This window comes from Octopus bimaculoides, chromosome Z, assembly GCF_046866305.1.
Source record: "Octopus bimaculoides isolate indiv1 chromosome Z, ASM4686630v1, whole genome shotgun sequence".
Taxonomy (NCBI): Eukaryota; Metazoa; Mollusca; class Cephalopoda; order Octopoda; family Octopodidae; genus Octopus; species Octopus bimaculoides.
In genome coordinates, this window is record NC_142944.1 from 33,487,340 (window position 1) to 33,512,901 (window position 25,562).

The following is a 25,562-nucleotide window of genomic DNA, read 5'->3' on the forward strand; positions in this document are numbered from 1 at the left end:
TTACACTGTCATTTTAAAATTTAAAATAATAAAATTTACTCCCTGTTGTTCATCTCTTGCATTATATTTTATTTTGCTTTTCCAGGTTGTTGAATTTGGTGCTGAGGGTGGGCATGAACAATATTTAGTGCATTATGCAGGGTGGAACACTAGGTAAATAAGGCGTTATTGTTGCTTTTGTTGTTGTTGTTGTTGTGTAACTTGAGGTCTGCTCTAATTGGGAAAACCTATGTTATGTGTAGGTACTTGTTCAAACAACTGGGTTAGACCCCACAGATTCAATACTCCAGATACATTATGCCCCAGCTTAGTGGTCAACTATACAATACATACAGCAAGTAGTGGTTCATAGTATAATCTATATTAACCCTTTTAATACCAATGCCTAAAACTAGCCCTGGTTCTATAAAACAAACTTCTTGTTTTAAAGTGATCTAAATTTAAACTTTTCATTAAAATTTCATGTTAATTTATATTCCAAACTCCAGCTTAAAAATGACAAGGTTATTTTTGTAAATTCCTTATTTTCAAATTTAATTGGAGACAAATGAAATGTATTTCAAGAGAGATGATAAAAGAATTAAAGTAAAGAAGACCATACATACCACTGGCTACCGTTTTGACTCACAATCATAAAGCTACTGAGGAGCTTTGTGAAACAAGATGCATTTCATAAATTAATGATATTAATTAGGTTTAATGAAGCTTTTAAATTTGCCTCAGGAAGAAACCAGTGGCCGAAGCAGCTGGTAGCAACTCTTTTGCTTAGTGAACTTCAGTAATGAATGCTTAGATGATGATGTGCATTGGGCTGTTTGGACATATGTTTTATCTGCTGTCTGGTCTATTATTCCTATATAAGTTTCAATGGGGAACTCTGTCAAATGCAAGCAAGGTGAATGTTATTTGAAATATGGTTGATGTTGTTCCTCTATGATTAACCTGTAATGGTGATATACACCCCAGCACAGAAGTTATTGATAATGTGATAATAATATATTACATTGGATAAAAGTTGAAGGATGTATTCTTTAAGTATTTGTGAAATTTAATATCTGATGTTTTTCTTTTATCTTTCAATTATTTTTCATTAGGTATGATGAATGGGTCAGGCCTGAAAGAATTGTTAAAGTTCTTGGTAAGCCTGAATTGGGAACAAAAAAGAAAGCGAAGAGTCATTCACCAAGATCTCCAAAGGTAAATTTTTTGGACATAGCTTTCCTTTCATTCAATTTTGTTAAGGAAATTTTATAAAACTAATTACTTAAAATGACTAGGTTGTAATATTTTTAGATAAATGAAATCTTGATTGAATTATATAAAATAAAATCAATAAAAACGGGAGAAAAAAATGTCATTATTTGAACTTTTTGAGTTTTTGTAATGTAATGCAATATAATGTAATGCAATACATGCATGCATGCATGCATATATTCTGCACTTAGCTCTGCTTGAGTGAACTGGTGCTGTTGTTGAGATTCTTTGTTGAATATGAACATCAGCACTGGTCATTCTCATTCTATGTTTTCAAAAATCTGTAGAATAAGGAAATTCCCTACTTAAAAAAAAAAAATACAAGTGTGAGTTGGCAACAGGAAGAACATTTTGTTGTTAAACCCTGAGTCAAATAACTCCTGTTCAAATCCATAGATGCTGAATGACAGAATGAAAACATGCATACAAATTCCAGTTCCTGAACACCCTCTTTTCTCTATTTGCAAATGTAGAAGATCCTTTTTCGCTTGGTTTAATTATACCTGTAGAAGGTATTATCAGACCAGAACATTTTTTGGTGTAGCAATTATCCTCTCTCTCTTTACCTTTTTACATTTATGAAGAGCTATTCTAAGAGCGTGTTCTGCCTCATCTTCGAAATGCCTAGTTTAGAATAGAGGCAACTGATGAAGGAAAAGTTCCATAAGTGGCTTGTCTGTTTCCCTATGAGTTCATTCTGTTGTCCGTAAAAAAAAGTCCGTTTTTTTGTGCTTTGTTTATGTTCTCGTTCCTTTTTTGTCCACATTTTTTGACGTCCTGTACCCGGATAATGTGATAATCATAATCAAGACTTATTTTCAAATTGACAGAGATATGTAACTTTTATACACAGCATTATCGAATTGAAAAGATGCTGACTGAATTAACCTCTGTGAATGTATATATTTATATATTTCCTCATTGTTTTTTCAGGGACCTGGAGCAACCAAGAAGCGTGTCCAGAATCAGAATCGTTCTCAACAAGCAACCAGCTGTGGGAAAGAAGAAAACCGACCTGTTAAAGGCAGGACGCCAACTATTTCAACGTCAACAACTTCGTCAACTTCATCATCACCTGCTACAACAGCATTATCCTCTGCATTATCAGTTACTGTACTACCATCATCTGCAACAACATTATCGTCGTCTTCTTCGTCATCACTATTATCAACATCTTCATCCTCCTTATCCTCATCATCGTCATCGTCGTCGCCGTTATTAACATCTTGCACCACAGCTGCCACTGTTGCAATCACGACCACCACAACCACCACCACTACCATCACTGCCACTGCTGCAGCCGCTGCCACTACGACCGCCACGACCACCACAACTTCTGCCACCACCACGACTGCAGCCACCACTTCAACCACCTCCAGCACCACCACATTACCTTCATCTACATTGTTTGTCCCACTCCCTCCCTTGCACCTTCCACCGCCACCACCGCCGCCGCCACCCCCTCCACCTCCACCCCCTCCTCCTCCGCCTTCACCACCCCCATCATCACCGATCACACAGCCAGTGCCAACAAAACTACTGACTGCTCCACCAACCCAGGTATCTTCTGTACCTGTGACGCCTATGCCAACCACACCAGCAGCAGTCAACTCAACGCCTCCATTGTCAGGCTCTTCACCTCGCGCCATAAAAGACAACCAGGCCAAAGTGCGGCCTACACGATCAAATAGCATGGAATTTCCTGTCTTAGAAGGACTTCCTCGTAAGTAGAATAATTTCATCTTTCTTATTTTTAAGTTCTATATCTTGAAAATCAGACTACCATATAGGCACATTTTTAAGAGTACTTCATTTATATATGCGATTAGTCAGAGGCAAATGAGAGGCAACAACTGTTATGGAACAACAATTTACAAATATTAGTATTTTGTTTTCTGTTTTGCAAACAGTTCTTGTGCCAGCTTTGAGAGAAAAGGATAAAAAAATTAGAAAAGGAAAAGTATGATAAACTTTGATTAAAAAGTTTTTTTTTAATAATTTGTCTTATGAGACAACCCTTTCGTTACCAAATTTCTATTGAGATTCGATTCACTGTGTATGTTTCAATTAATTTTGAACATAAGCACAGGTGTGGCTGTAAGCTTGCTTCCTAACCATATGGTTCTGGTTTCAGTCCCACTTGGGCAAGTGTGTTCTATTATATTCAGTCCCACTTGGGCAAGTGTGTTCTATTATAGCCTCAGGCCAACCAAAGCCTTGTGAGTGGATTTTGAAGACAGAAACTGAAAAAAAGCTGTGTATGTATATATGTATATTGTGTATGTGTGTGTGTCTGTGTTTGTCCCCCCAACATCACTTGACAACTGATGCTGGTTTGTTTATGTCCCCCGTAATTTATCAGTTTGGCAAAAGAGACTGATAGAATAAGCACTAGGCTTTCAAAGAATGAGCCCTGGGGTCAATTTCTTCGACTAAAAGACCCTTTAAGGCAGTGCTCCAGCATGGCCGCAGTCAAATGACTGAAATAAGTAAAAGAATAAAAAGAATAATGAAGAATTTAGTAAAATAACTTTGTCATTACTAAGTAGGTGTTTGGAACAAAAATGAATGTAAAAATTTTCATGAAAGGTTTTAATTTCAATGGAAGGTTTTAATTTTGATCTCATCACAGAACCAGGGTTGGTCTCAGTTAGTATCAAAAAGGTTCAAATATTAGTCAAATGCATTAATCAACTTCCTACTATTTCTGTTAAATAATTGATTGACTGCTGTTTGGATTTTCATATTTTGTTTTTGTCTGTGGTTAGTGAACTCTACAGAATAAATAAAGTCAATTTCATTTACTTTTGATCCCTAACTCAAACCATTTAATTTCACTTATATTGTTATTAGTCTTAGAAAAGGCATGACTTCCACTTAACCCCCCCCCCCCCACACACACACTATAGATTTATGGAACAAACAGCATTTTGTTATTTTTCTCTGGGTTAAATTCTTAAGGTTACTTTCCTTATTACTACTGACTAATCAAGAGGTCATTATTTTATTGTGATGATGTTACAGATTTTAGTGAGAGAGATAAAGCTGATCTATTATAATATTTAGCATGGTGTATCACAGTTATGAGTTTAAACCCATGCTGTCATTTAAATACATTACTGGCATACAATTTACCAGTCTTCTTGCATATTCATGGTGAAGTTAAATAGACATACCGTCAGTCAGTGCTATATTGACTTTATCTCTTTCTAGTCAAAAGAAAGTAATTTTTAAAAGTTGTCATCATTGTTGTTATTGTTACTCTAGATATGTGGCACTTATTCTTCTTAATAGCAAAACGCCGACCACGGAGGAGCTCTGGATTAGCAGAATCTTCTGATGTTCAATCTCCAGGTTAGAAACATCAATTTACACTTCCATCTTTGTATTACAAGTGTGTGTGTGTGTGTTTTAGTGTTGGATATTAATGTTTCATATACATTTATGATGCATAACGGTGTTGGCAATATTGGATAACAATGATATCTGCTTTAGTATGATTTGCTTGTGTTGTTGTGTAATACCAGATCAAGTTTGACTGAGAAAACCTATGTTTAATGGGTATTCAGTTAAATGACTTAGATGTAACCCATGAAGCTATTGTGGAGCTCCTGTGTAGAATTGCCTCCAATTTTGATAAGGTACTAACAGACACTTTCTCATTTTTATTATTACTAATCGTAGATGGCAGAACTTGTAGAGCACTGGACAAATAATATATCTTGTGTTTCTTAGTTACATCTCTTGTGCCAACAAAATTAGATATCATCCTCCTCATTTCTGAAGACATATTTTAGTTAAAAGCTTTTACTGCATAACAAAGTGCAGCTCTTCTGTACCATTGTATATGTGCAGTATTTTGTTGTTAGTTTCTTTTTCCCCTCTTGTTTTAAGAATTCATTTGTTTAATGCTCATTTTACCATGTTAGCATAGCTTGGATGGGAATTGATTTTCAGGTAGGATTTTCTAGTTGGATGCTCTTCCTGTTCCCAACCCTCACCTGTTTTTCAGACAGGAGATTTTCCTGTTCCACTGGTGCTGAAAAGCATCAAATGAACATTTATATTGTCAACAAGAAATGTTAACATCACAGTTTCTTTAAAACAACGACAAGTGAAATGTTAACATTCATTTACATTATTCCAGAAATCCTTTGCCTTGCATTGCTATTAAGGAAGGAAGGGGACATTGCTAGCTTGAGATAACTTTACAAGCATAGCACCATCAGCTAACCTTTTCTAAGATGTGTGCAAGACAACAAAACCATTCTGTATGCATTCAGTGTCTGAGCATTACTGACTTCTGGATTAACATTGAATAACTGTTATGTGTACAGTAACTCTAACAATCAGTTGAGTTCATTGAGAGAATTGCTACATCACTTTCTTCTGACTAGAAAGTATATATAGTTTTTGAAAGAACTGAGAACAGACATGTTTTTGGTCAAGCCTTCATCAGCTTCTTCAAGTTTCACTTTGAGAGATTGGTGAGAGTGGACGGCTCGTTGCCTTCCATTAACCATTCAGTATTCAGATTACTTTGTCAAATGTAATGCTTATTTGTTCACATTGTTCTGAACTAAACATAAATTGTTTTGTAGCATAGAGATTTTAATAATGTGATAGATTATTTTCAGAATGACATTGTATGGTAGGTATGAGAAGCCAGATCTGGCCAGTTTGAACATAGGGCAGGTAGAATATTTTGGCTGTATATGGCTGGTTTAAATGGTAAAGGGTTAAATTTATTGAAAGGTGGGTGAGAGTGGTGGGCATAGTTTCATTTATTTTGAGCATATGCCTGTAAACTAGAGAACACAAATGGAAGAAGGCACTTGTTCTTGGTAGACAAGGTAATCTTGGATCTGTAGGATTCCTTGATTTGGCCAAGATAGCTGTTCCTGTATTGGGGCCTCTTTTCATACATTTGTTATTCTGTTTTTTTTTTTACTATGCCAGTCTTTTTCTAATAGATATTGTGTAAGCTCTTTCTAGTTTTGTAATTTGACAATATTATATTCACACATCTGTTACCTTTTGTGGCAAATAAGTGAAATCATGTTTATTATTATTATTAACAACAACAACAATAATATAATAAAGTGGTGAGCTGGCAAAGTTGTTAGCATGCCAGACAAAATTGTGAGTGTCATTTCCTATAGCTTTGTGTTCTTTAGTTCAAATTCAGCCAAAGTTAACTTTCAGGGTTAAAATAAGTACCAGTCAAGTACTGGGATTGATGTAATTAAGTAGCCCTTCTTTCAAAATTTAAGTGTCTGTTGTGTGTAGAAAGAGTTGTTTTTGTTGTTGTTAAGGTAGTGTGCTGGCAGACTTGTTATTACACCAGGCAAAATGCTTAATGCCATTTTGTTCATCCTTACATTCTTTGCCTTTCATCCTTTTGGGGTCAATAGAAATAAGTACCAATTGAACACTGGGGTGATGTAATTGATTAGTCTCCTCCCACCAAATCCAGGCCTTGTGTTCTTAGTAGAAAGGATTATTATTATTGTTAAGGTCGTGAGTTGGCAGAATCATTAGCATACCAAGCAAATTGCTTAGCAATATTTTGTCCATCTTTACATTCTGAGTTTAAATTTCACAGAGGTTGACTTTGGCTTTCATCATCTTGTGGGTCAGTAAAATTAGTATCAGCTGATCACTGGGGTTGATGTAATCAAACTGTCCCATCCCTCCAAAATTGCTGGACTTGTGCCAAAATTTGAAACCATCGTTGTTGTTATTATGATTATTGTTATTGTTGTTATTTAAATAAATCAATACCGTTCTTTTATTTTTATCTAGCAGAAAGTGACGATAGTGGAGAAAGTGATGGAGAATATAAAAATGAAGATGCAGAAGAAGAAAACAAAGTTATTATTGATACATCAAAGGAAGAAGCTGTTAAAGAGATGCTGAAAAAGATGGATGATATTGAAAGGAATTCTGTGGCTGAAAGCAAAAAAATTGTGAGCTGTGATCAAGCAGAAAAGAACGTGTCTCATTCTCAGCCAGAAGAACCACAAATAAACTCTGTTCCACTTGCTTCAGAGCCTAAGGATAGAGTTCCTGAAGTGAAAGAAGAAAGGGTCTTAACTGTTACAGATGGAAGTGCTAATTTTAAAAATTTAACTGTGACTTGTCATGAAATAGTAAAAGCCCAAAATTCGACTTCCAAAATGCTAAAAGAGGACAGCAATAATTTAAAGGAACAAGCTGAATATTTTGAGGCGAGAAAGGAGCGTGTTCTTGAGTCTTATGATACCGATGATGTCCTTAATTTAGAATGTGATGAGAAGATTTTTGATGATTCTGAAGAAAGTGAAGTTCATGTACAACAACAGCAGCAGCAGCAGCAACAACAACAACAACAACAACAGCAGCAACAACAACAACAACAACAGCAGCAGCAGCAGCAACATCAGCAACAACATCAGTTGCATCAGCAGCAGCAGCAGCAGCAACTACAGCCTCATCCTCCACAACCACCACAATCGCAGTTGCAGATACAACCTCAACAACAACCACAACAGCAGTTACTGCAGAAACAACAACAACAACAACAGCAACACCAACCGCTACCACCGCCGCCACCGCCACCACCACCACCGCCACAGCAGCAGCAGCAGCAACAACAACAACAACAACAACAACAGCAGCAGCAGCAGCAGCAGCAGCAGCAACAACACCAACAACAGTCACCAGTTCCACCTCCACCACCTCCACCGCCACCGCCACCACCGCCACCACAGCAACAACAGCATTCACAACAGCAACATCCACAACAACAGCAGCAGCAGCAGCAGCAGCTGCAGATGTTGCCTAGAATAATGGGCCCATACATGTATCAATCACAGTCGGTGATGTTTGAACCACCTCTGACATGTGTAGAAAGTGTTCTTCCTGTGAAGGAGGCAGATAAGAAAGAAAAGGCAAAGCCAAAGAGGAAAGACTGTAAAGAACCAAAACAACAAACTGTTTTAAGTAACATCAAAGAAGCTGTTCCAGTTCCAGATGAAAGTACGTTGCATCATTTAAAGTTAAAGTCCAACGTGTATAACCTTTATGGTCCTTGCCAACAGGGACCACCCGTATATGTTAGTGATGTGATGAGAGACATTGATATAAAAACTGAAGAAGAGTTCAAACGAGGTGAAGAAGTCTCTAAAGAGTTTGGCGATATTGTGAAGAAGAAACCAGCTAAAAAGAAGATCAAAAAGAAAGCTGCTGAATCTGATGATTTCGAAAGCTCTGTTCTTGAAAGTAAGGATAACCTGAAGAAGAATGTAGCAGTACCTGTCAGTAGTAAATCGCAAAAATGTGATAAAATAGACAAACCTACTTTCAGTAAGGTGAAAGAAAGCAAAAAGAGCAAAGAGACATATTCTAGTACAAATGACACGGAATCTACAATTGTCGCTGCTGCGGCTGCAGCATCAGCCGCAGTAGCTGTTGCCAATGCCAAGTCTGAGGCTCATATTGAATCTTTGTACAGCATGGCTCCAAAAGAAGTTGTTCATGTGCAGTCTGTTGTCCCTGATGTTGCACCTGCTGAGAAACCATCAGTTAAACCAGGCTCTGCTTCAGCTCATTGTCTTCTGGAAACAGTTCGCTCTATTGTAGATGATTATGGTATAGACGTCGGAAGTAGCTGTTCGCGTTCAGACATCACCAGTTCACAAAACCAAAGACAGGTAGTATTATCAAACACTCCACCTTACTCTCCAGAAACCGATCTAATACCATCAGATGCCGAAGATGTAATGCCTCAACATCAGGGTGGTATATGCAGAGATCTTGATCACGAGGAAGATGAGGACGGGGATTTTGAGGATGATGACGATCATGAAACAATCAACAGGGACAGACTTCCTGGGAGTGAATCTCCACACGAGTGCAATGCAAGCACAATATCAAATGACAGCTGTGGTAGTAGCAGTGGAAATATACCTAGTTCAGATAGTAGCAACGATGTCGCTCCAACTGCAAAGCGGAAAAGAGATGATCTTGATTATATCCCTACAAAGAAGAAAAAGCGTACAAATAAAACTAACAAAACTTCGTTAGAGAGGAGGAGAGAAGTTAAACCATCAGGTAGGACATGGAGTTATCCATTATTAGGTGTTACATAATTTAAGGGTAGTTAACTAGTACTGGTGTACATATCTATATGGGGTTCAATTTAAAGTTTTATTGTAATTTAGAATTCTTCAAACTTTTATGTAGTTCCCTGCAATGCTGTGCTTTAAATGTACCTATAATATACTAATATACATATATTCTTTAAATGTACTGTTATATATTCACTTTAATTGGAATTGAACAAACACACAATAATAGTTAAGAGCGTAATTTTAAAAATTATTAAGGATGCCAAACAAAAATACCAAATTTAGTGCTGTTTATTTTCTTTGTAATTTAGAATGTGAAGAAAACTATAGCATAGAAGACAAGGGTGCTGAAACTTCAAGTCCAGAATATGAAGTGTCTTCAATACCACACATTTTATCTCCACACCCACCATTACCTAAACCAAATTCTATCACGTCAAAACCTCCAAGACCTTCTAAATACAATTTTAACCTAGGTAAGTATTTATTCCTGCAAGAGGTTTACTGCTCAATAATTGTTCAATGTGAAATTGTGTTTTAGTAATACGGAATATTCAGTCTAAAGATTTATACTTTAGAAATTTCAAATGTTCTGGAAAATATTCTATACAGTGTTTGGTGTTATAAGAATGGTATGTATCTACTAAAGGAGGAGATGCTGGCATGGTAATTGTGGTAACAGTAAAAAAAAAAAAAAGGGATTGTATACAATTTGACTGCAGTAGTAGTGTTATATATTAGTCTATATACACTTACATGTATACATATGTGTGTGTGTTTGTGCACTTGTATATATAGGTGTGTGTGTACACACACGCACACAGACATACATATAAACACATACCATACATGCACATTATATATGTGTGTGCATGTGTATGTGTCTATATCTATCTTCATACACGTGTGTGTATATACACACACACACATCTCTGTATCTCTATACATACACATATTTGAGCTCCATTTATCATCCTTAGATACCATTTGTTCTAGAACTATTCTGTTAGAAACAGTTTAGATCAATTATTCCACATGACTGAATCATTGCAGCTTGAATGAGAATTAACTGCACATATGTTTACAGGGTTATTTTAAAGTTTATTGGTTTATTTTTGCAGAAGAAGCTCAGGACCTTGACGGAGAGAAACGAATCACATTCCTGATGGAAAAGATACAACAAATACGGAGACTGTACATGAACCTTAAAACTGAAGTAGCCTCTATTGACAGGCGGAGAAAACGTGCAAAGAGGAAAGAAAGAGAAAGTGAGTTTATTTTTTACCTTGTAGCTATCTTACTGTCTGCAGATAATATTAGGATTAACTTATTTTTTTTGGATGTTACATGACATGCACACACACACACACACACACACACACACACACATGCATATGCATGCACTCGCATAAAGAGTGTGTCAGGTACTTGAGAACAAAACGCTTTGTGAGGTAAAAAAAACAAACAGATTAAATAGAAAAATATAACAGTTTGAGAAATATGGTATGCACATGTTCAACTAGTTATACTAAAGAAATGAGTCGGGGCAAAAAAATTTCCTGCAGCCTGTCAGGATTAAGTGGTTCTTGCTCATGTTGTCCATTATGTTTATTATGGCTGTTCCTTGATGTGTCCCGAGTACAGTGGTCTGTTTGTTGTTCTTCCTTATCTGATGATGCCCAAGATGCAGTAGGCAAGGGATGCCCAAGCCAGGAGAATTAGGAGGCCACATTATGTTGTGGTTGGAGGGAGTCCTGCCAGAGATGAACTGAACTCTTCCTCATCATATAGAACTTGTACTTTGGTGTCTTCTTGGGCTCTTCAGCACTGCCTTTCACCGACTTGCTGGGGTGTTTCTTGATGATATTTTGGACCTACTGTACAAACTCATTCTCTCTGACAGTATCTGACTGCTGTGAATGTCCTTTTGCCTAAAGACACACACCTCTATCAGGGACCTCATCTCTTTTTTGTTTCTCAACCTGAAGGAGTTGGCAACATTCAAGAAGCAATCAATTTTTGGGTCACAGAATTAGAATGGCTCGAGTCAAGAGTACACTGTGCTGATTTTTTTTTTCTTTCTTTGGTTTTTTATTTTTTTAAATAAATTTCTTGTCTCAAGTTAACTCCTGCCATTTTGATACAAGTGAAAGAGAAATAAAATTACACACTGAATTTGGTGGTTTTCAAGTGCCTGATGCACCTTTTGTGTGTTTGTGTGTGGTGCATATGCATCCTTCATTTTTATCTTACACATGTATGTTTATATATGTTTATGTGTGTGAGTGTATGTATATATATACACACACACACAACCACATATACACGCACACTTACAAATGTATATGAATTATGCATATTCTAAATAAATAACGGCAATTAGATCTTACATATACTTTTAGTTTCTAGTCTATATATATATATGTGTGTGTGTATGTGTGTATATATATATTTACATGTGTATATATATACATATGTATATATATATATATATATATATATATATATATATATATATATATATATATATATATATATGCATATGTGTGTATGCATATATACATATGTATATATATATGTATATATATATACATATATATATATGTATATATACATGTATATATATGTGTGTGTGTGTGTTTATATATATATATATATATATATATATATATATATACACACACATATATATGTATACACACACACACACACCCACACACATATAGTAAGTAAATAAACCTAAATAAATGAAGAAATGTTATGTTTTGGATAAGTGTCCTGCTATTGTAGATGTGCAAATATTATTCAGAAATCCTATTACAGGAACTGCATTTTCCCTTTTACATTTACAAAATACTTCTTATTTATTGTTGTAAATTTTAGAAATATTAAAAAAAAATTTCATTAATATCTGTTTAGAATATTTACATTGGTTTCTTCTATTGATGATTTCATAGTTGGTATTATTTTTACTGACTAGTCAAGATAGTGTTGGCACTTGTTGATATAAATTTAATTTTTCTAAATTTTGATTTCCTTGTAGTGAATATTAATTAAAAGACAAGTGTAGTATCGTTGTTTACCCCACTTAAGTTTGTTGTTGCTGTTGTTCAGCCCCAAGTGTATTCTGATTAAGGAGAACTCTGATCCCCAATGTCAGCTGTGACCATTTTGTCTTTTTTTTTTATATATATTTTGTCAATACATCCTCTTTGTCTGTTTTCAGATGGTAGGGTGTGATTTGAGGGGAATTTAGCTGTTATTTCTACCAAGTTAAGCCATCATGTAGAGGCTTTTGGTTGCATTTGTTTGTGTTGGTTGTTTATTGCTTTGTTCCGTTTGTCAGCCCTGATTATACAGACATATGATTGAAGGCTTTCCAGCATGAACATCTCATCTTCTTTCTAAGTTGTAGGAGGCTTTGTTGTTATCTCAGCTAATTTAAGGTTTAACCCTTTAGTGTTTAAACCGGCCATATCCGGCCCAATATATTCTACATGTTTTATATTCAAACTGGCGATATCTAGCCTCTCACACCTAACCTACATTGACATTCTAAAAATAACCAATCACATCATTGAAACCTCAAAGCTATAAGATAATGCATGGTTAATTCAAAACAATTTGAGTGAAAAAGTATTACATTTAACAGAGTAATCTGAACACTAAAGGGTTAATGTTAATCTCAGTAATGACAACTTTTTCAATCTAGATTTATTTCCTACATCACACTACAAAGACAATAATTTCTTCATTTCTAGAACAATCTGATTTCATCTTTTGAAATATGTAGTGTCAATGGAATATCTTTTTAATTCTTTTAAGGATTAATACTTGAAATGGATAAAATTTCATTTGGTACCTCATTAGTTCAAAATCATTGCAAGCTACATGTTGTTTCTTAATTTTACTTTGTTGTGGGTCATGATGTAAGATGAAGTACTTTGCTTAATCTCTAGAACAGTTGGCAGTTTTACATCATGGTTGGGTAGTATTATCTTTTATCCACTTGACAGACTTTATGCTTAAATATTTTACATATGAATACATGCGAGTCTTTTATATACATCAGTCATCATCAGTTTTGCATGTTTTCCATACTGGCATTAATTGGATTGATCATCACAATCAGAGTTGATTCTTATTTGGACTGTCTTTCTAGATGGGACAGAGAATCATGTCTTTCTCATAACATTATATTTTCCTACTTGGATAGTTTTTCTTATACTTTACAGAATGTACAGGGTGCATATTATCATTGGTGTAACATTACAGAGATGCTGTAATGTCTCCATACAGACCACTTTACATCAAACTTACATTGTCTTTGTTCATTTGCTAACTATCTTATAGAGCACTGGGTTCAATTTATTGCAGTGCCAACACTATTGAAGTTTCCTTGTGCTCTCTACCCCTAGAGAGTTTTCATTACTCACTGACTCTGTTCAAAGCATCATGACCAAGAAGGTGAATAAGAGAATGTGTTGCAAGAAGATTCAGGATAAGTGATTGAAATGAAAGAATGATGGTAGAGATACAGCGCTGGAGTGAGAGGGGTGCTGTAAAAACTCACAAGAGCTCAGAGTACATCTCAACTCCTCATTTAAATGAATTATAACTCAGAAATTGTTCAGTAAACAAATAAATAAAAATTATAAATTACTTGCTATGACACTGGCTTTTTAAATCTTTTAAATAATATAAGCTTCAGATTTAGTTATAGTGGCCTTGGAATGCAGGGAATAAAAAAAATGTATCAAACATAACAAATTGTGAACTTTAGAAAGGATGTTCTAGTATCCAACCATACAGGCATGACTGTGTGGTTAAGAAGTTTGCTCTCCAACCACATGGTTCCAGGTTGTCTCACTGCATGGTAGTTTGGGCCACATTTACTATAAGCCATGTGAGTGGATTTGGTAGACAGAAATTGAAAGAAGCCTTCTCCCCCCCCCCCCTCTCTGAGTGAGAGAGTGAGACTGGCAAATAAGCAGTGTCATTCATTTCCAATATTCTGTGGAAATATGTTTAGCCATAGGGGAATATTACTTCGCTAGGAAACAGGTGAGGGTTTGTAACAGGAAGGGTATCTGAGCATAGAAAACATATCTTAATAAACACCATCCATCCCATGCAAGCATGAAAAAGCTCATTTCCAAAAAGAGAGTGGAGGGGTGGGGAAAAACTTCAGAAATATTTTTCTTCAACAATTATCAGAATTCAGATCTGATCAGTGATCCTCATGGCTCAAAAACCTATTCACTATTTACTTCTATTGACTTGAATCCCATGTTATAATTGTAGCAAGTAAATTGTAAGCAAAGGAATAAGAACTGAAAGCATTTTTTTGCCATAAACATAATAATCAGGACATTTAAAATAAGCTTATATGATATTGTTTCATTTTATATGAGGCTATCTGAAAATATTTAAATATCTTTCTTTCATGTTTTACCTGTAATTAGGGTAGTTTTGTGACAGATTCCATGAAAATATTTATGGAAGACCGTTTTAAGTTGTAATTTAAAATCACTTTAATATATATATAAATGATAAAAAGTCACTTGTTTCATTCAACCAGTCTAAGTTTGCAATTATTTTTCAGTTAGAAATATAAAAAAAAAAAAAAAGAGTTAATCCTTTAGCATTTAAACCGGCCATATCTGGCCCAAATATTCTACCTGTCTAATGTTGAACCTGGCCAGATCCAGCATCTCACACCTACCCTGCAATGTTATTCTAAAAATAAACAATCGCATCTTTGAAATCTCTAGCCTACAAGATAATACAATTTTGACTTTTAAAAATTTGAATAAATAAGCATTATATTTGACAGAGTAATCTGAATGCTATACAGGGTTAAATCAATAATTTTGACCATTGTGAAGTATGGAGTTAGCATTTTTTTAGTTACGTATTCAGTGTTGGCTGTTGTTTAAAGAACATGTGAGTGTATGAATAATAGCTTATTGAATTCCTGTGTATAATTCTTATTTATATTTGAGTAGTTTTATGGTTTACTCAAAGGGGGAAGATGGCACACAATATATGCAGGTTCTCTGAGATTGGTGGTGGTGATGAGTGTACGAGTGGAATTTTGGAGAATTGGTCCACATATTTGCAGCATTCAAACTAATATACACTATGGTTAAATGGCAGTGTTATCTAGCTGACATCAAATCTACTATTCTAAGTATGCCTGTCTCTGGGCCTAATAAACCACAATTTTTTTCTCAAGATTGCACTGTCAATGTAAATAGGAACAGTTGATAGAAATGAGGGGTAAGGGTGTAGAAGGTTAAAAAACCAGTACAAAGTAGCATTGAAATCTACAACCTCAAGGATAACCAGGAAAAGTGGGTTCAAGCCTCATGTAACATTTTTATTGTTTTTTTTATTGTGTTTTTTTTTTGTCCTATCCATTCAATTTTTCATTTACAACCCATGTTAGCATGGAAAGCGGACGTTAAACGACGATGATTCAATATATGTATATAGGCACAGGCATGGATGGCTGTGTGGTAAGAAGCTTGCTTCCCAATCACATGGTTCTGGATCCAGTCCCACTGTGGCATCTTGGGCAAGTGTCTTCTACTATAGCCTTGGGCTGACCAAAACCTTGTGAGTGGATTTGGTAGATGGAAACTGAAAGATGCTTGTCATGTGTGTGTGTGTGTGTGTGTGTCTGTATGTTTGCCATGCACCATCGCTTGGCAACTGGTGTTGGTGTGTTTACATCCATGTGACTTAGCAGTTCGGCTAAAGAGACTGATAGAATAAGTACTAGGCTTACAAAGAATAAGCCCTAGGGTTGATTTCTTTGACTAAAAAACCCTCTAAGGCGATGCTCCGGCATGGCGGTAGTCAAATGGTTGAAACAAGTAAAAGAATATGTTATATGTTTTCTTGAGTTTTTAACAAGTATAAGATATAAACAAGAAACAAAGAAAACAAATTCTAAGGTGAAATCTGACATTGAAATAAAGATTAAGGTGGTGCTCCAGCATGGCTGCAGTCAAATAACTGAAATAAGTAAAAGAGTAATAGAAAGAATACAATTGTTGAGAGTGATAAAACAAAGCTATGAAGTTGTAGTTTGGATTGCCATCTACATGCTATACTGTACACACATTCCAAACTAGTATTTGGAGAAACATTGCTGAAAGTGTGGCTATATGGAAAGTGGTCAGTTAAAAATTACTGTGGTCACAAGTAATTACTGTGGTCATAAGTCCAAAGTACAGAGCTACAGGACATATTGAATATAGGCAACAAAAAGATGTCATCACTGTTTTGCTGAAATCATGTCAGATAAACCCATGCAAAGTGTAAATGATTTAACCCTTTCGTTACTAACTCGGCCGTAGCCGGCCCAAAAAATTTTTGGTTCATAAGACTAACCCGGCCGTAGCCGGCCGAGCATACCCATTGTTATTTAAATGTATATTTGAACCCAAATCTCGTTAATACAGTCGTTAAAACACCTGATTTCACTTTGCAAACAGTTGAGTTATTGTCTCCCACATTGTTTGGCCTGATATTTGAACTCAGTGAATTTTGGAAGATTTCTTTCCACATTTTTTGCGTCGTTGATTTTTTTCAACTTTGAAGATGGAGAGGAGTTTCATGCTATCAAGCAGTGATTCCGAATTTGAAGGTTTTTCAGCAGAAGATATGGAGATATCGAAGAAAAGAATGAATGAGCTACAAAAGCACGTGGTGAACGATAAGGAATCGGATATTTCTGGATCCGAAACCGAAATCAGCGATTCTGAAAGCGGCGACGGTGACAGCGAGGATGATTTTACACCAGAATGGAGTAAAAATTAAAACAAACGTTTTTATTAACAATTTTTGTGAGGAAACAGGGTCTAGCCATAGTCTTTCTCAGGAAGCGAAACCTTTAGACTTCCTTTTCATGCTTGTTTCAACTGATTACTGCAGAAACAAACCGTTACGAAGAATGTAAACAAACCGGGAAAAAAAAGATAGCTTGCGGTTTCCTGCAACTGTAGATGAAATACAGGCATTTTTTGCCATAAATATTATCATGGATATTAGACAGTTACACAGAATAACAAATTACTGGAGCGATCAGGAACCTTTTGGCGATGAATATATTTCCAGTATTATGAACGAGTACGATTCGTGAAGCTGAACCAATATATACATGTGAGAGACACTAGCAGTACCCCCCCCCCCCCCGTACGTGGAGAACTGTGAGACAAAACTTATGCAATAGAATTGATTAAGAACCCTTTCTTTAATTATGTTCCAAATATCACATTAATATGTTGATAAATAAAAAAGTTACAGGTGTTTAATGAGACTAGTCTAAATTCATGATTATTTTAGAATTTAATTGAAACTCATGAGGGGTGTATTTTGGCCAGAAATATAGTAACGAAAGGGTTAAGAATGTTCAACACATGTGCACATGCACACACAAATGACCAATAAATTATATTGTGTCCATGAGCAACACACTTAACTGTCAACAGTTCAGTCTACTTAGCCTTAAGTAGGTACACAATTGTCAACATTCCAGTCTACCTAACTCTAAGTAGTTTGATATAGTTCACTGTACTCTGTCCATGAGCAAAACACTTAACTGTCAACGGTCCAGTCTACCTAGCTGTAAATAGGTGCCATAGTGTGGTATAGGTCCCTGTACTGTGTACATGACCAACACACTGAACTGTCAACAGTCTAGTCTACCTAGCTGTAAGTAGGTACTACAGTGTGGTATAATTCCCTGTACTGTGTACATGACAGATAGGTCTACTAATTTAAAGAGCTGTAGCACTAAACTTGTGTTTCACTTGGTTACATTACTTAGTGTTATGTCATACTGGATTAATGAATAAATGATACATCCTGAAATGTATTTTGTTATTTTATTTGTCATGTTTGCAGTGGCATTACAAAAGTCATGAAGTGTCACCCATTCTTACTTTTATTTACCGTACAAATATAATAGCTTGTGACATACTAATGGCATTATATATAAAAAATGCCATTAATGTGTGTGTTCTGATGAGTCATTTATCTTTATGTCAAAACAGTTGTGCAGTTAAGAAGCTCACTTTGGGGTTTAATCATGAGTTACAGATACTTCCTTGCTGTCATAAGTACAGTGAACTAGTGATTGGTCTACTGGAAAACTGCTAATGTTTACCATTTGTAATCTAAAATAACTGTGGTACCATTCATTTTTCTTGTTTGTGTTGTGATGTTTATTTTGTCAATGTCTTGGGGATGAATCTAGAACAGTTGACTGGTAGATAGAGAGGAAAAGAACGAGAAAAAGAAAATGACTGTTCTTTGAAATTGGCCAAACCGTCAAAGGTCATTGTTCGCATATGCTTGCTTCATTCACAAACTTTATTCAGCTCTTATGCAGTTTCAACAACACAACAGAACCTTATTTTATTCCACCCGATCACCTCTACTTCATCCATATCTATGAAGTCTTGTAAGTACTATTGTCTGAACAAACACAGATTCATGTTTGTGTGTGTGCAAGCACCCACCCACATGCACGAACATGTGCAGACGCACACGCACACACACTTTTCCTTTAAGCATTTATTTACCGTTTTAGTTTTCTTCCATATATTCATGAGTCACTTCCATTTTGTTTGCCATAATGAGCTTTGCTTCAATCCATCAGCTGCATTTCTAGACTGCTTCATGATCTCATCTTCAAGATGATGTAGTGTTAGAGTGTGTTGCTGCCGTGAAGGGCCAATATGATTTATGTTAACATTACTCCCAGAATTTGAATATTTGACAATCATCGAGAGAATATACATATACATATACATATACATATATATATATATATATATATATATATATATATATATATATATATATATATAATATATATATATGACGCATGCGTACGAACAGCCATGCTACATGGCAGTGAAACATGGGCTGTAACTGCTGAGGACATACGTAAGCTCGCAAGGAATGAAGCCAGTATGCTCCGTTGGATGTGTAATGTCAATGTGAATACCCGTCAGAGTGTAAGTATCTTGAGAGAAAAGCTGAACATTAGAAGCATCAGTTGTGGTGTGCAAGAGAGACGATTGCGCTGGTATGGACATGTGGTGAGAATGGATGAGGATAGCTGCGTGAAAAAGTGCCACACCCTAACAGTTGAGGGAACCCGTGGAAGAGGTAGGCCCAGGAAGACCTGGGCTGAGGTGGTGAGGCAAGACCTTCGTACATTGGGCCTCACCGAGGCGATGACTACTGACCGAGACCTTTGGAAATGTGCTGTGCGTGAGAAGACCCGGCAAGCCAAGTAAGATCGTTGCCAGTGCCCCTGGACTGGCTCTTGTGCGGGTGGCACATGAGATGCACCATTTTGAGTGTGGCCGTTGCCAGTACTGCCTGACTGGCTCCCGTAGGATTTTCGAGTGAGATCGTTGCCAGTGCCCCTGGACTGGCTTGTGCGGGTGGCACATAAAAGACACCATTTCGAGCGTGGCCGTTTTCGTGCGGGTGACACGTAAAAGCACCTACTACACTCTCTGAGTGGTTGGCGTTAGGAAGGGCATCCAGCTGTAGAAACTCTGCCAAATTAGATTGGAGCCTGGTGTTGCCATCCGGTTTCATCAGTCCTCAGTCAAATTGTCCAACCCATGCTAGCATGGAAAGCGGACGTTAAACGATGATGATGATGATGATGATGATGATGATATCTTTATGTTTATTTTTCACATCATTGCTCCTATCATTAATTGCCTATTTTTGTGTGGAATTTTTTATAGTATAGATGTGTTGTTTACTAATGTTTTCCTCTGTAGTTTTGTTTGGTGTTGTGTGGTCTAGTTGATTGCAGTTGCACTCGTTAGGAGTGCATATCTCTGGATGATGTATAAATGTAATTGCCAGAAACTAAACAATGCTAATACCAATCATATTGGCTCTGTGTAGCAATACCCGTCACTAGCATTTTGTCCAGAAGATGAGACAGAGAAAGTCTAGAAGCATTGAGAAGGCTTTGTAAAAACTTTTGTGTTCTAAACAACTGTAGGAGACTCATATAAAAATATGAAAAACCATTAGTAAAGAAGACAAATCTGAAATGGTGGTTTTTAACTCTTTAGCATTTAAACTGACCATATCTTGCCCAAATTTACTACTTGTTTTATGTTCAAACTGGCTGGATCCAGCCACTCATACCTACCCTACATTGTCATTCTAAAAATATACAATCACATGATTGAAATTTCAAAGCTACAAGATAATGCATAATTAATTGAAAACAGTGTGAATAAACTAGCATTACATTTCACAGAGTAATCTGAATGCTAACTGGTTAATGGGAGAGAGAGAGAGCTTAAGGAGTTGTCTAAAACATGAAGGTGCCAGTGCATGGTACTTCCAGTAGGAGTTGGATACTGTGGGTTCTTAGGCAGACCATAATGTCCTACATGGTTGGCACTGAAATAGACAAAGGTAGCAGATGAGTAGACATGGGGAGCTCTTCGTTATGGCAGACGTATAAATGAGAGCAGCAAAGGAAATCTCCCAGTAAACAGTAAAACAAAATAGTTCTTCTGTAGTTGGAATGGTTTAAGCTGTCTGTTTTTTTTTTTTTGTGTTGGGGAGTTTGTTACAGTGTAAGCCCCCCCCCCCCCCCCAAAAAAAACTAGGATATGACTCTGGTAGTATGAATGTCATTTAATATTGTTTGTGGGCAATATTGTTAAAGGTGTTGAAATCAGTCATATTGGAGTGCGTATGTGTGTGTGTTACAGGTAATACAAAGTGGTGAAATACATGAGTTTATATATATATATATATTTTCTGATTGGTCGAAAAGTTACAAAGGGACTTGAGAGCCAAGATTTTGATAATTGCTATACACAAACCTCTTAGGCATTGAATCACTTATGTAGCTTTTCAGCCAATTAGTGTATTGCTGTATATGTACGTATACACACGTGTGTGTGTTAGTGTAAATATTTTGTTGTCATTTGATCTCTGGTCAACTCTAGTCTTGTAGAACAACGATTAGAGATGTTCTTTCCTTAGCCATCGCATCTTTTCATATATCAGGGACTACATATTTAAGACTGTAGGGTGGATTTGAGGGAGATTTATCTTTTATTATTAACAAAGCAAGCAGCTGAACAGTGGCTCCTATGTTGGCTGCGTGCATGTGTGTGTGTGTGTGTGTGTATGTGTGTATTGGTAAAACACATTAAGAACAATATATTATGGTAATTCTAGATAATATTAAAATTTAAAAAGAAATTACGTTCTTTAATTCTTCAATTAAATGAATTAATTTTTTTTATTGTAAATTTTCCATAGAAATTGTCAAAAGTTAAAATTGTTGGTCGAAATATTGTTTTCATTTCCCTTTCTGTTGTTATTATTATTGAGTATTTTGGAATATGACAGTTGTAATATTTAAAAGTTGGCATTCTCATTCCCTGTAATCGTTAGAGATGTATCTTTTTTTGCTGTGTGATATCTGCACCTTTTTTTGTTTGTTATGTTTGACAAGCCCTGTTCATTAATTTATTTGGCTATTCCATTTTACTTGATATGTCAAACCAGAGCGGGGTCTGCAACGGAAACTTCCATTTATGGTAGATGGAGCTGGTTGGCAGCACTAGGCAAGAATTTTGGCAGATGGTTGCTACAGCTGACTCTGACAGCGTCACACCTGATGGCTGTCCAACTGCTGCCTGACTGCGATGTAGGTCAAATTCACCGCTCTCTTCGTTTCTTTACAATATGTCTCTGCCTGCCTGCACGCTGTAGCGTCGTCGGAAATATGCATACTGTAATACATTTTTTGCTATATTTGCCTCAATGCATCGATATCTGGGGTATTCGTTTCTATAATTCATATTTTAGGGATTTTTAAGTTTAAAATAGAAATTATATGGGAGAAGAAAAAAAAACGATGAAAATTTTTTTTAACATAAAGAAAGTAAAAGAAAAATCTTTAGTAAAATTGAGCTTATTAAAACTAAATTTATTCTCTACTAAAAAAAAAAAATAAAATTCTAAGTTTGTGGTGAAGAAAATTGTCTAGAGTATGTCTGATGATGTGCACAGCCACACGCAAATCCACACATACATATATGCATATAATAATTATCAGCTTTACAGTTTTACAATAAGCTATCTCATATATTAATAAAAACTTTTGTGTTTTGCTTTTTTCCTGTTTTATATATGTATGTGTGTGTGTGTGTGTGTGTGTGTGTGTGTGTGTGTGTGTGTGTACATATATATAAAATATTTTGAGTTTTTTGGTTCTTTTTTTTTTTAACGTAAAGGTCTAATTGCTGCATTAATACATTTTAAAAAAAGTGTATTATTTAGGTGTTGCCTACTAAGTGTTGCTTTTATATATATATATTTTTTTAAAGTTTCAAACTGTTTTATATGTTTTTGTGTAACTTTTTTTGTTCTTTGAATGTTTAAAAAGCAAAAAATTCCTTTTACCATTAAGTTGCATCTGAGATTTTGATTCAATACTTTCAATTACTTTAATTACATTATTACTTTAATTGCTTTATTAAAATCTATCTTAATTTGTAAATTTAATAAGTAAAGGTACTTGAAGCATTCATAGCATCCATTCATAAGTAAAAATGTGTTTTAATTATGAAATTACTACATAATTTGATTTGCCTAATTATATAATTATTATGATTTCCTCTTGATTTTTAAAACCTATTTAAATAGTTTTCTGTGTTGTCTTTGTTGGCATTGCTTTCCCATAAAAAAAGCAAAACAAAATTAATTTAAAGTTGTTGTTTCATAAAATTTATATTTGGAATAATTAAGTTAAAAATGCAATTGATTTTTCTTTTCTTTTGTAGATTCACAAACCACATCCACCTTGGAAGTTGAGTGTGCATAAAGCTTATGACTCTGGTTCTGGTGATATGAGGTTAGAAGACTGAGAAAATATCATTCACGTATACCCGAGCAATTGTGGCCATTATTGTGATGTGTATACATTAAGAAAATCCACAAATAAGGACACTGCTAAACCTTGTCTACCAGTCTACTTGTATGTGTACATTTATGAAAATTGCATGTGTGTGTGTGTGTGTGTATGCGCGCGCAGATTGTGTGTATGTGTAAGCATCATTAGGGATAGAAAGTGTGTGGGTGTGGTTTTTATCATGTAAAAAATCATATGTATATTTGTACATAAATAAAGTGTATAATTTAAGTACATATACATAAATTCACATACACACTCAAATGCATAGATATATGTGTACAAATTTACACACACACACATACACACACACACACACACACTCACACTTTCTCTTTTCTGAGTGTGTGTGTGTATGTGTGTGTGTGTGAGTAAACACTAGAATGTAAGCAAGGAGAAAAGAGAGTACTCAATATCAACATCAGAGTTTTATATTGTATTAGGAACAGAAATTTTACAAATTCTTACCCATTTTGTTTCTGTTCTTCAGGTGATAATCAGAAATACGAAACGAGGAAATTTGCAAAGTTTCTGCTTCTAGTAAAGTACTTAATATAATATATATAATTCATCAGCATCATTTAATGTCTGCTTTCCATGGGCATTAAATGATGATGACAAATGTATTATATATTTATATATATATATATATATAAATAAACCAAATGTATTAGATTTATTTATTTATTTATTTACATACTCGTGCATGCAAGCACGCATGTATGATATATATATACATACATTAACATTATTTTATTTTTTTAATATATGCTGTATAAGAAAAAAAAGTTTATTTTGCTTTTAGGTAGTGTGTGTGTATATATATATATATATATATATATATATATATATATATGGAAGGCTGATGAAAAAACTTACATTTATTTCAAAATAGCTATTTAAATGCATTTCTAATTTTTAGTTATGTCTTCTTTTCGAGGATTGAGTATTTTCACTTAAAAGTATTCCTACAACATAGTTGGTGGTATGATTTGTTGATAAGATGGCAACTAATCTATTGGAGTAACTGTGAAGATAATTCTTAATTATTATTCCTTTAGCAAATATAAAAAGAAGAAAAAAAAGAAAGGAAAGAAAAACAGAAACAGATGAAAATAGCCCCCTTGTTCTGATATGTAATGTCCCTTACCCTGAAGCACAATATTATCAAACATAAAATGAAACTATCAAAGCAGGGTGGGACTGAACTTGCGAGAATATTAAAAGATTTCTATTGTTATATAACTGAATGCAGAGCAATAGTGGTCATTCTTGTGCAGGCATTATTATACATAATTACATACATACATTTTATACATCACTTGTGTGTGTGTGTGTGTGTGTGTGTGCGTGCGTGTGTGTGTGTGTGTATATATATATATATATATACATACATACAGTCACATTCAGCTTGATCAGGTGTAAATAGACGTTATATGCATCATTTTGTTTTTAATTTTAAAAATAAAAATTTCGTTTTTTTTTTATTTTAGCAATAATCCTTACAAATTTGTGAATTTTTAGATTAAAATTTTAGTCTGTTAATATTTGTTTTTAATATTGTATGTCTTTTTAATGTAACTATTGCAGTCCAAGCTATCAAAGCTTGCTTTGTTGCCAGCTCTCAATGACAATTTCATCTAAAAAAAAAAAAAAAAAAAATTATAAAAAAAAAAGTAAAATAAAAAAAAAGCATAAGCAAGAAACAAGAAAAGGATGAAAAATACAAACATTAAACAGTTTTACATTATGGGGTGGTGGTGGTGGTGGTGGTGAAGAAATTGATAAATTAAACTGTTTAAGGTATCGAACAGTTGTTAATACAATGAAACATTGGAAATGCTGTTATTACTGTGGGTCGGGTGAACTCTTCCTTGTTACAACAAACAAATTTCTCCAGAAACGACAACATTTGTCATTCATTTCATTCTTAAAACATGCTAGATAGAAATATATCCCATACTCAGTTAGGGCATCGCAAACACTCCCCTTTTCTTCATGAAGTGATTCCAGTTGGATAGGGGTTGGGGTTGGGTGAGGTGGAAGGTTGTATATTCTGGATACTTTTCCGTTGCCTAGCCCAAGACTATTTGGGTAGATTATTTGAGCTCTGGAAACCGAGGAAAGTACTTAATGTCTACAAGTTGTTCCACCATTTTATAACAGTAGACAATTATATTTTACTCATGTTACTGATTCAAAGC

At 35.1% G+C, this 25,562-nt stretch overlaps 1 protein-coding gene across 11 annotated transcripts in view; it reads left to right on the top strand.

Annotated features, from left to right (window-relative positions):
- Positions 1–23,747, top strand: part of LOC106874410 (uncharacterized) — a 90,536-nt gene extending 66,789 nt beyond the window's left edge. For 2 of the 11 annotated variants that reach the window (XR_016244739.1, XR_016244741.1), the window contains exons 17-25: positions 86–153; positions 1,095–1,197; positions 2,188–2,977; positions 4,549–4,608; positions 7,060–9,348; positions 9,677–9,841; positions 10,487–10,633; positions 21,951–22,092; positions 23,231–23,747. Coding sequence is in view for 5 of the 11 variants with exons in the window: in XM_089365163.1 (XP_089221289.1) it covers positions 86–153; positions 1,095–1,197; positions 2,188–2,977; positions 4,549–4,608; positions 7,060–9,348; positions 9,677–9,841; positions 10,487–10,633; positions 23,231–23,271 (3,663 nt within the window). In the remaining 6 variants the exon portion in view is untranslated. Of the gene's footprint in view, positions 1–85; positions 154–1,094; positions 1,198–2,187; positions 2,978–4,548; positions 4,609–7,059; positions 9,349–9,676; positions 9,842–10,486; positions 10,634–13,742; positions 14,038–21,950; positions 22,093–23,230 lie in introns of those variants that run through there. The other 9 variants (XR_016244740.1, XR_016244742.1, XR_016244743.1 and 6 more) reach the window with 8 other exon arrangements.
- Positions 23,748–25,562: the final 1,815 nt, after the last annotated feature.